Source organism: Pimephales promelas, chromosome 1 (assembly GCF_988280905.1).
Source record: "Pimephales promelas chromosome 1, fPimPro1.hap1.1, whole genome shotgun sequence".
NCBI classification, from domain to species: Eukaryota; Metazoa; Chordata; class Actinopteri; order Cypriniformes; family Leuciscidae; genus Pimephales; species Pimephales promelas.
The window spans coordinates 45,762,599-45,774,993 of NC_142769.1; the positions used below are offsets into that span (position 1 = coordinate 45,762,599).

The 12,395-nt window shown below is 35.0% G+C and overlaps 2 protein-coding genes and 1 non-coding gene across 4 annotated transcripts in view; all 3 read right to left on the bottom strand.

Annotated features, from left to right (window-relative positions):
• dtx4a (deltex 4, E3 ubiquitin ligase a) overlaps nucleotides 1-3,210 on the bottom strand; it is a 28,291-nt gene extending 25,081 nt beyond the window's left edge. Inside the window, exons 1-2 of one of the 2 annotated variants that reach the window (XM_039659555.2) lie at nucleotides 2,891-3,210; nucleotides 983-1,200 (exon numbers count right to left, since the gene is read on the bottom strand). In XM_039659555.2, the coding sequence (XP_039515489.2) occupies nucleotides 983-1,193 (211 nt within the window). In that variant the 5' untranslated portion in view covers nucleotides 1,194-1,200; nucleotides 2,891-3,210. Of the gene's footprint in view, nucleotides 1-982; nucleotides 1,355-2,890 lie in introns of those variants that run through there. The other variant, XM_089130272.1, reaches the window with a different exon arrangement.
• A 1,637-nt stretch (nucleotides 3,211-4,847) lies between these two features.
• trnaa-cgc (transfer RNA alanine (anticodon CGC)) lies at nucleotides 4,848-4,919 on the bottom strand. The gene has a single exon. It is a non-coding gene; the product is annotated as a tRNA-Ala (tRNA).
• Nucleotides 4,920-7,112: 2,193 nt separating this feature from the next.
• LOC120470451 (uncharacterized) lies at nucleotides 7,113-10,146 on the bottom strand. The gene is made up of 2 exons (XM_039660036.2): nucleotides 10,039-10,146; nucleotides 7,113-7,795 (listed from the first exon to the last, which is right to left on the bottom strand). The coding sequence occupies exon 2, from the start codon at nucleotides 7,791-7,793 to the stop codon at nucleotides 7,170-7,172; it is 624 nt and encodes a 207-aa protein (XP_039515970.2). The 5' UTR covers nucleotides 7,794-7,795; nucleotides 10,039-10,146; the 3' UTR covers nucleotides 7,113-7,169.
• Between the last annotated feature and the right edge of the window lie 2,249 nt (nucleotides 10,147-12,395).

Consider the following 12,395-nt stretch of genomic DNA (forward strand, 5'->3'; position numbering starts at 1 on the left):
GTGACGTTTAATTTGTGCTTCAGTTCTCCAATGATGTGTTTTGACTGTGTCAGTGTTTATTTTGTGTACACAATGAGGAAAAGCTACAACAGGCAAATACCAGTACTAGTGTTTATGCACTTCAACGTGACGAAATATATATGCTAGAGAAGAAATACAAACAGTTTGTTCAGCTGAAATATCGAGAGGTGTTTAGAACTTTACTATAACTGTTTTAATTTATCACCTGAGAACATAACAGCCTAAAAAGTACAATTAACCAACTACACAAATGTAATCGTTTGGAGCAAAACTATGTGTTAGTACAATTAGTCTCAAGAATTTGACAGTGCATAAACTGCAACACAAAGGTTATCCATCAGACCCCCCTTCATGACCTCGCTCTACTACCATTCATTTTTGCATCTCCTCCTCCCTCATGTTTTTGGAGCGATGGGCCGCTACCCTTCGTCGACCCTATTCTCTCCATTCCTCCATCTTCCCATGAAGTCTAGTCAGTCTTGCACAATGGCCTTTGTCAGGATGGGTGATAGAGACTCCCAAAAATCTGACAGCCAACAATCCACCCCTTTGTTTCGGCTTCACGTTGCCCCTTGTTATAGGTTCAACCAATTCCTTCATTCTCACCGGCAAAGCACTCATGTGCATTGACAAAAATCATTAGGAGTTCATGGCAGAGCCACTTGAATGAGACATAAACAAGTGTGAATTAAAAACATGAAGCTTTAAACTATATCAGTGATCTGACTGGAGAAAAATGAAGAGGTTGTGGTTGCTGAAATGAAGGTTTTGAGGCCCAGCCCAACCTTTTTTATACCACGGTGAGCTTTCAAAACATCTGCAGACCTTTGCCTTCAAGTCATCACAATACAAATCGGAGTTCATTTGCGCATTTGTTTGATCTCAGAATGCACCTTATTAATAAAACACAATAGATGAGCAAGAAGATAAAAAAAAATGATGTAGGATATCGTTCTCTCACCGGTATCTTGCCGAAACTGGTGCATAGACTGCAGGTCAATGATGTACGGCGATAGACGCGAGTCGACCTGGCCCAGCACCACGCTCCCGGCGCCGCGAGGGTCGCTGCGGATCACCGCCTCGATATGATGGGACACCGCCGGGCTGTAGGGTCGCCAGCGCCCGTGCTCGTTCAGCCATTCCCAGACGACCACGGCCGAGGCTAACAACATCTCATACCTACGCGAAGAAAAATAAAGTCACGTCCACAATAATGACGTCTGAATGTGTCTTGACTCAGTTCATTATTTTGCAGCGATTAATTCCCGTGCACAGCACAGGTGCGTTTAGAAGCAAGCGATGCATTTGACCACAAAGGGAATGTTATGCAGCATGCTGTGGCAAGCCATCTAGACATTTATTCCTTTAAACTAACTAGTGTCTTCTTGATGTTTCTAGTGCACCTTTTTCGAATACTTGTTGTGAGTAACCTAATAGTGACTTGCAAGTACCTTTTTCAATATCACTAATAGCATTATTTGTAGTCTAATTGCCAGTATCATTACTAGTATTCCAGCTCTACTTATGTATTTACGTGATACTGGTACCCATTTAAGAGACTATGGTAACACGCTAGTTTAGGGTACAATTCTCACTGTTAACTGGTAACTTTTTAGCATGAATTTACCATGATATTGTCAGTTATTAGTATTCATAAAGCATATAATAATTATTCTGCATTTTCTACATCCCTAAATCATACCCCAATACCTAACTGTCACTAACTATTAGGGCTGTCAAACGATTAATCGTGATTAATTGCATCCAAAATAAAAGTTTATGTTCACATAATATATGTGGATGCACTGTGTGTAATTATTTTATATATATATATATATATATATATATATATATATATATATACTGTATACGCACACATGCTTGTATATATTTAAAAAATATTTTCATATACTGTATTAATGTATAGTTTATAGAAATATAAATATTTTTTATATAAATAATATTATTTTCTTAAATATACATACATGTGTGTGTATTTTTAAATATACAAAATAATTATACACAGTGCACCCACATATATTATGTGAACACAAACTTTTATTTTGGATGCGATTAATCATTTGACAGCCCTATACTAAATATTAATAAGCTGTAAATAATAGTTTATTGAGGCGTAGATCATAGTTAATAGAAATACTGAGAATTGGACCATAACCTAAAAGGTCCAATTCTCTTACAATTAATTAAACTTAATTTAGCCTCTAATAACTGTGTTTGTGTCTATTGAATTAAACAAAACAAAGAAAAACAGGGTAATTGGCCCAAGCAATAATTGAAATAATATAGTCAGTGAATAGTAAATAATCAAAGCCTGAATCATATATACAAATACAAATTCAATAGCAAAAATCTGCAATTTATTGTATTGAACAATGATTAGCCCCTCGGCGATGGTACTATAACAGCAGTCTTAGATATTAGATATACCGAAAAAGAAACAGAAGATAATAAAAATGTATTAAATGTATCTAAGAAAAGTAGTAGTAACAAAATTTATAGACCGTTTAAATGTTAGACACTAAATGTTAAAACCGCTTGCCACAGACTGTTGTGTGTGGAATCTTACATGCAAGACATTTTAGTAACGCATTTTCTTTCATTGCATCCTTAAAATGTCCATTCTCTAATTAAGAAAAATGCAAGGCAGATGTTGAATTCTGTTCGTCACCATAACATTCATTCTCTTTAATATAAAATGGCAGCGGTTCATTTAGTCATGGTGGCTCAGTTACTTGTTTTATCTGTCAATTATAACATGTTCGCAACCCATATTTTCCAACTGAACGTGCAAAATGCAAAAGGCCCGTTATCTCCCAAATCCGACGAAATAAAGCATGCAAGCACTCACCAATAAGAGATCGTTCGTTTGCATTCAAATCATTGAAGAAGGAGGTAATTCCTTGGGCGAATCCATCTTAACTTGAGCAAAAAAGTATCCGTGCGATGTAACAATAGTCCCAGATTTTTTTCACAGAGGAAGAGGCGAATCGAATAATTGCATTGTTTTACTTTAAAATGCACAGTCGCCGCAAAGCGCGATTAAAGATCTCTTAAACGGGATGCCTCGTTTTACCTCCTGCCACGGAAAGACATTTAAACGTTATTCATATTCTAGTAAGGAATGTGCAGGATTCTTCGATTGTTTGCGTGACTCTGGCTGTGGCCACGCCCACTGGGGGCTAAACTGGCCAATGGCGTGGCGTTTACGACGCCCACTGACGTTTAACTGACCAATGGTCTGCGCAGGAGTGCAACTTCCGACTCAAGTGTCTCCTCCTAAAATCTTCAGAAACGTACGTGCATTCGATGCTTTTCTACACATATAAAATTTGTAAACTCAGCGACTGTCGTCGCAAAGAATTTCAAGAGGTCCTCGCTGCAGTCTGTAGCACGATGACGTAGCTGGACGGTCCAATACGTGTTGGACCCTGTAACGCGCGCATGCGCACTAGTCAAGTCAAGTCATCTTGATTTATATATCGCTTTTAACAATTTAGATGGTTTCAAAGCAGCTTTAATTTAATGTAACAGATTGTTTTTGCTTTATAGCGGTTCATGAATAATGTTATTTTACAGCTAGTTAGTTTTGATTCTGTCGAAATGATAATTTGTTATTAAATTAGGGGATGACACCGTTCTCTCTAAACAGACTTTAAATGCGATCCTGTGATAAACGCTGATGGCACATGCACATTAAGAATTCATAGGCCTAGTTAGAGAGTTGGTGAACAATCGTTGATCTTCCAAGAATACATTTAAATATGGTCACGAGCGAAGCTCTTATTTTCAGAGCTTTCAGAATAAAACTTTTTTTTTTTAATAATTGCGACTTTTTCCTTACAATTGCGAGTACAGGCTACTTTTCGCAGACTTTATTTCTCAGAATTGTGAGATATAAAGTCAGAATTGCGTGAAATAAAGCCTCAATCGCATGTTATAAAGACATAATTGCTTGAAATAAGCCTCAATCGCATAAAGACATAATTGCTTGAAATAAAGCCTCAATCGCATGTTATAAAGACAGAATTAGGTGAAATAAAGCCTCAATCGCATGTTATAAAGACATAATTGCGTGAAATAAACTAAAGCCTCAATCGCATGTTATAAAAGACATAATTGCTAAGCCTCAATCGCATGCTATAAAGACACAATTGCGTGAAATAAAGCCTCAATCGCATGTTATAAAGACAGAATTAGGTGAAATAAAGCCTCAATCGCATCTTATAAAGACAGAATTAGGTCAAATAAAGCCTTAATCGCATGTTATAGAGAAAGAATTAGGTGAAAGAAAGCCTCAATCGTTATAAGGACAGAATTAGGTGAAATAAAGCCTCAATCGCTTGTTATAAAGACAGAATTGCGTGAAATAAAGTCGCAATTGTGTGCTATAAAGTCAGAATTCTGACCTTTTTCTCGCAATTCTGAATGTATAACATAAATGCGAGTTTATTAGCCTATTACAAGATTTATTTTCCCCATGCTGTTATTATTTTAGCATTTTCCTACTTATTCATCAATAATTACTTATAATTATTTAACAGTATTATACTACACAGTTTGAACATCATCTCAGTACAATATTGAGCTTACATATCACTTAAAACCAATGCATTCGAATTATAATCAGAGATCGGCACTGCGCATGCGTAAATGACGTCACCAAAACACACATCCATCCACTACGTATTGGACCATCCAGCTACGTCATCGTGCTACAGGCTGCAGCGAGGGGTGTCTCAAGAATTTTAGGATGTCTTGTGTTTACTTGCCCACTATTGTTTACTTGAAAGAAAAAAAAAAGTAAGTGGAGATGCCGGGGATTGAACCCGGGACCTCATACATGCGAAGCATGCGCTCTACCACTGAGCTACATCCCCGTCCGTACAGAGAAGCAGGAAATACAGGCTATGACTGTGAAAGTATATACTTCACGGCTGATGTCAATGTTATCGGTATTTGTTTCAACAAATTACGTTCTGTATTCTTCTGTGGTTTTGTTCAAACCCGGTTCCACCGAGTTAAGATGAAAAATGTTAACTAGCTGGTTCACACATGTCTAATTCGACCTGAAACTAAACTTTGCAGGAGTTAAAATTTAAATAGTTGGAGAGGCTAATTAGATTGACCAGCTATTTTATACAATTTATTATTTCTAAGCCATTGACACTCATTTAAACCTCCGTTCTATCTAAAATGTCCTATCTATCTATCTATCTATCTATCTATCTATCTATCTATCTATCTATCTATCTATCTATCTATCTATCTATCTATCTATCTATCTATCTATCTATCTATCTATCTATCTATCTATCTATCTATCTATCTATCTATCTATCTAACATTTCTTATCTATCATCTCACTGTAAAACCCAACAAGTTAAGCTAACTCATTTCATTTGAAACCGATTGCCTCAATTCATTTAAGTTTATAAAAACAATAGTTATGAGTACTCTGAACTTATTTTATTCGAGTTCACTAAAACAATAATAATTCTTAAAACACAATTAAACTTTAGGCCTATAACTGAAACGTCACTTTATTGAGTAAAATAGTGTATCTATCTATCTATCTATCTATCTATCTATCTATCTATCTATCTATCTATCTATCTATCTATCTATCTATCTATCTATCTATCTATCTATCTATCTATCTATCTATCTATCTATCTATCTGTCTGTCTGTCTGTCTGTCTGTCTGTCTGTCAGTCTGTTTGTTGAAGCTATTAAAAAAGGTTCAGGCTAGGCTTTTCAGGCTTTGTCTTGTCAAACTTTTCTTAATCTAGTTTACACTATTACATTCCTTATCATTGTCATCTTGACCCAAGCCAAGAAAACCTTGCTCAAAATGTCCAACCATGATAAGAGATGTGGTTTCACAGCTATAACCTCATTATGGTTGGTGGTTTAGTGCCCTAATGCTACATTGTGGCAAAGGTAATGTCACATTTTAAAGTAAAGTCACCATGAAATCGGAATAGACAACTCTTATTTTCCTGGAATATTGGAGTGTTTAATATAAATTATTTATCCATGTGTACTTATATTTAATTCATGTGCCCTTCTAATCTTTAATTAAAATATCTTCACCTCTTGCAGCGACAACATCTCTTGTCTTCTCTGATGATGTATTTACCGGCATGAGGGCGGGACAAACCTGTCGCTCACATGAGATCGACCAATAGCAAACCACAACCACCCAATCAATTCCCCTTGGACAAATCAAGTACAGTCCAACGTTTGTTTGTTTTTTTGTGTGTCCTGTCCATTTCACTGGGATATAAATCACAATATGGAAGAAAAGACCATCACAACTTTTTTTTTTCATGTAGACTTGAATTTTCTTTAAAAAAAATATGATTCCTTCTTATTTTGGGGTTAATTATAGCTATTCTAAACATGTTCTTGACAGGTTTTGTGAGATTTACACTAGTGGCTGGCTAGATATTAAAATACTCAACAATTCTGAAAATCATTTTATTGACATGAAAAATATTCTGTAATGCAAAAATATATACATCTCTTAAAAATGTTAACAAGTTTCACAATGTATTTTCACACACTGTCAGCATTGGCAGAAAAAAACAGCAGGAAGTGAATAGAACAAACAACTTGCAGAAAGGGTGTAAAAGACTGTTTTACTGACCTTTAAAGTTCAAACCTACTGTACATTTGATACGGAAACTTCTTACTAACTTAACCAATCAAAACTTTGCTGGAATATGTGTAGTAAACATTCAAAATTGTCTTCTTTCGTCTAATCGATGCTTTATACTTTTTTAACAAGTAGAATACACATACATGTGTTTTTGCTGCTGATTTTTATTAAGTAAACGTAACAAAAACCGTTATATTTTTGGTAATATTTCAAGATGAAATTTTAATCCAAACGTAATTGTTTTAGAAAAATATGATCAAATATGATGCTCAGCAAAAAAAAAAAAAAAAAAAACTGTTTGATTTTAAACATTTTGTCTTACGGTTCAATGAACTGTTCCATGGGATCTTTATGTCATTTGCAGTGTTCAACTGAATCTAAATTTGTATCACTTTTTTTGTGCCGTCCCCTGGCCAGTCACCTGATTTCCCACCAATTAAATTCGCACGCCATGTTTCTGTGCTTTTCATAACGCAGTCAAGTCAATTCCCTCATTTCCAACTTTGTCCTCCTCAGGCCCAGACCAAATTGCGCTACCTGAAAATGGCGTTAGATCTACGAGCAATCCCACTTTTTCTTCGTTCCTCTTTTCCCCACATTCATTCTCATCTCCTCCTGCTGCCTCCTCCTTTTCCTCCTCCTTCTTCTCTTCCTCAGCTTCACTCTTCTCGCTTTTCGTTTCCTCCGCCTGCGTCTTAGCCCTCTCCCTCAGGTCAACGCTGGAATAGTCACTGGAAGAATCGCCCCCACCGTCATCATCTTCCTGCTGTTCTCCCTCTGTGTAACTGTCGTTTTGTTTGTCATGACCTCCACCCTCCTCTTCGTCAAAATCTCCCATGTTCTCCTCATCCTCACGGGGTTCAGGCCAAATGTGGACACCAAATCTGTTTTCCACAACCCCAACTCCTTGTCTCACGCGATCCCGTAGGCCACCAGGGGCGAAGACGATGTTCTGGACGGTGTACTGTCCATTTGTGTCCACATTGAGTCTTTTGTAAAAATACACCAGTGCCAGAGCAAGTAAGATTAATATGAAGAGGAGGATAAGGACAGTTGCAGTGCTGTCATAACTCGATGTCTGTGGTACCATGACTAAAAAGAGAACAGGGAGAATTCATGAAATAAATGAACCAAATGTATAAATTTATTTGAACTGCGTGTCAAAAGCTAGTAATAGTAAAGATTTTTTAATGTTTTCAATGGTAAAATACTCACCAAGGCTGCATTTATTGGATGAAAAATACAGAAAGCACAGTAATATTGAGAAATATTATTAGAATTTAAAAGATCTGTTTTCTATTTGAATATATTTTTAAATATTCCAATTTATTCCTGTGATGGAAAAAGCTAAATTTTCAGCAGCCATCTCTCCAGTCCTCAAGTTTGGGTTAAGTGCGATAAAAAATAAATAAAAATATATATTATATATTAGGGCTGTCAAACGATTAATCGTGATTAATCGCATCCAAAATAAAAGTTTGTTTACATAATATATATCTATATGTGGGTGCACTGTGTATAATTATTTTGTATAAATATAAATACACACACCTGCATGTATATTTAAGAAAAAAAATATGATTTATATAAAAAAAAATTAATATATCATATAAATAGTAGCCTATATACATGAAAATATTTCTTAAATATATACAAGCATGTGTGTGCATTTATATATATAAAATAATTATACACAGTGCACCCACATATATCATGTAAACACAAATTTTTATTTTGGATGCGATTAATCACGATTAATCGTTTGACAGCCTTAATATATATATAGTTTTTTACCATTAAACTGCTCAAAAAATAACTTTAAAGACATTTACAGTGTTACAAGCGATTTATATTTCAAATTTAATGCTGTTCTTTTCAAATTTCTATTACTAAAAAAATGTATCACGATTTCCACAAACATTCTATTAAGCAGTAAAACCCATTTACAACAATGATAATGGTCTATTTCAAGTTTTTGAAAACAATTTCGTTCTCGTCTCTGTACACTGTAAAAGTACGAATTTGTGAAAACAGTGACGTCATGTGCATGCTGTAGTTTATAAATAGTCCATATAGTTTTTCTTTACAAAGTGACATCGCCAACTACTGGCCTGACATGAATAATACAGCGTACTTTTCAGTTTTTAGTAGACTACAGGTGTCATGTGAACAGTGTCTTAAAAAGCAGTTTTTTAAAAGCACCATTAACTGATAATAGTTAAGCACCAATTTAGCGTATTTTAGAATAATTCATTGAGGATCATGTGACACTGAAGACTGGAGTAATTAAGGCTGCAAAAATTTAAAGGGATAAGTATATATTTTTTTCCTACTATGGAAGTCAATGAGACCAGAAACTGTCTGGTTACTGATATTCTTCTATATCGCAAAATTGGCTAAATGGATTTGAAAACAGTAAAACTCAAATGTTTAACTCTGGGGGAGTGGTAAAATGAGCCTATTTCCAAAAAAAAAAAAGAAGTGGAGTATCCCTTTAAGCTTTGACATCACATGAATAAATTGCATTTTAAAATAAATGCAGTCTTGTCTGATATATGTATATATGAAATAAAACTTAAATAGAAATATATTATAAAAGTTTAAAAAAAAATTGTAATCAGCACAAGAATGTATAGAGAGTATATAGAATATAGAATAGAATATAGTGTTCATAAGCTTTAGCAACTTGCAACATGTTCCATATAGACTGTGATAAACTGTGGCTTTTTGCCCACACAAACACCATCCTCCCACCATGCTCTATTCTGAAGTGCAGTTGCACGGAAGTAAGCATGCTTGTATTTCTTTTTTTTTAAGATGTCAGGAAATCACTTCAGCTTTTCGTAATTTCTTTGCAAAAGATTTATTTTTAATGTATTCCTCTTTGACACACTTACACACCCAAACACGGGTTATTAATACACATCTAAATAAATGAGTTTCAAACACTTAATAGCACTTAACAGCAATTCACAAGTTGTGCTAATGCAGCTGTGTAAATACGGACCCAGTGGATAACAGCAATTTACTTGCAATGTGTAATGAGTTAGCCTGCCAAAACCATGTGCCAATTTACTTGAAATGGCAAATGATCGAAGAAAATTAACTAATTAAGTTTTGCTTTTGAAACAACCTGTATTACATGTTTATTAAAACTCACACATGATATGCTATACTTCTTATTTACAATACAGAGTGAATACAGATACATAGCATATATATAGCTTAGTATAATAAAATATGTAAAAAATACATTTTTGAATACAGTAATCACTGTTCATAAATATTGTCAAATCAAATTCAGCACAAGCCACACAAAAATTGAAATAACTCACCTTTACTCAACTGTCCTTAAACCCATAGCCCATGCGAGAATAAAATAGAGAATTCAAATTTGTCTTGGTCATATAGGCAGGAAAGAGGGGCGGAGAGAGAGAGAGACAGAGAGAGAGAGAGAGAGAGAGAGAGAGAGAGAGAGAGAGAGAGAGAGAGAGAGAGAGAGAGAGAGAGAGAGAGAGAGAGAGAGAGAGAGAGAGAGAGAGAGAGAGAGAGACAGAGAGAGAGAGAGACGCAATTAAAAAGTATCAGTTTTTTATGCAATAAGGTCATGTCAAGAATCTTGACTTGCAAAATGTCAATTCTAAACAATGGATTTAAAAATATTAAAAAATATATATTTCATTTTTTTATGGGAAAATTAAAGCAGTTTGTAGTGGGCAGTTTTGAGGTAAAAAGTAATAAAGAATAATGCATAGGTATTCAAAAATAATGCATTTGGCTTGTTTTCTTGTTTAACAACATGATACATGATTAGTTGATTAGAAACTCCTAATTAAAAGTATGCACATTTTATAATGAAAATAAAATATTCAAATGAAAGCATAGAATAATTTACATAAGGAGTCCACACACAGGAAGAGCTCAGTGGAACACAGTTTCCTTTAGCTAGATTGTGAGACACAAGTCTCTCTCACACCACATCCTGTTGTAAAGCTCGAGCTTTAAGATGCTATGAACCATGAAAGCATGAATGCTTCACTGCTCGTGCAGTGCAGATAATGCCGCAAAAGGCTCGATGCAGAGTGTGGTTATAACACAACAGCACGAAAAAGCACCTTTTTTTAGAAACGCCTCAGTTCTTACAGTTGAGGGCTGCGATCAAGATGCAGGCCAAATCTGGCTTAAATGCACAACAATCATGTTTCTTAGTTTTTAGTTATCTAGCCTACTACCTGTCTGACATTAAAAACACTTCAAGGACCACACCAGACGTCATAAAGGTGTATTTCCAATTCTCCCTACAAAAGTATCCCTGTAGCAGCATGTATTCTCATGTCTATTTCTTTACCTAGGCCTAAGTCAAGTTGAAATTTTCGGCAAATGGACATAATATAAGATATAAGACACATACCTCTCTTAGAGCATAAGATTCTGAGCATTAAAAAAAGTAAGTCTCTACCTGTGAAGAGTTGTGGCCACCGAAATTAGCTAAAACGGCTAAAGCTAGCTAAGGAAACTAGTAGAGATTAGAGAATGAATGCTGCTTCTACAGTGATAACGTTACATTTGGAATGAGGAATCAACAGAAATATACTTGTACTGGCGTGGTCTTTTCAGTTAACTACTATTACAATATCCATATTACCATTATAAACGTTGGGGCAGACCTACCATAATTGATTCACTAAAGTCACTGTCACTTACCACAAACAATGATGAGCAGCTTCGAAGTCCGTTGGTTGGTTGTTCCAAACTCATTAAAATTACTAAGATCGTTTAGTTTACTTAGCTGTGCCATGATGCTAAATATACAGCATGTTTTAAGAATTTTGAGAGCAGTCTAAAATTCTATTGAAGTTCTGCCTGTTGATCGACTAGTAGTGAAATGATCACAGATCCATTGATTTTGGTTGGATTTTTATTTTTTATTTTTCCCGTGGAATGAGTATGTTTGGTTAAGAATGGCATATTGACTGATGTCATAACTTAGGGGAATAGTTGCCAATGAAGTAAAGATGAAAATATTGGGGAAAAGTGAGAAAACGCCTATTTTTTAAATTTATTTGTATTTTTTTTTTTTTTGCATTACATTGCATTTACATTTATTAATTTAGCAGACGTTTTTATCCAAAGCGACTTACAAACGAGAACAATTAGAAGCAGTAAAACTAGGCCCTAACAGTATGACAACAATACATAAGTGCTAACCCCTCTCAGTTTAATTTTAGAGCATTTTTTTTACAAAGAAGAGAAGAGAAAGTATTAGCACTACTGAATCAAGTGCTGCCAAAAAAGATACGTCTTCAGCAGTTTCTTGAAAGTGGCTACTGACTCAGCAGCTCTGGTTGAGTTAGGCATGATCATTCCACCAGCAGGGAACAGTCATGGTAAAAGTCTGAGATAGATAGGTTGATGCAAAATCATGTAGAAATGTGCTTTAAGAGTTAAGATTTTTTTTTAAGTGGATGTTGTCAGCACATGTGTTCTGTGTATCTGGAATGCATTTATTGACAACGTACCCAACCCACTTAGGATTTGAAGAAAACACATTTTTTTTCACATTTTTCTGATAAAAAAAAGGGTGTATACACTAAAATTTCCAGATTTTTTCCCCGCAATATTTCTGGCACAGCAAACCCTCCAATTATTTGTGCTTAGGGTCAAAGTTAACAGAAAAAACACAAATAAAAAT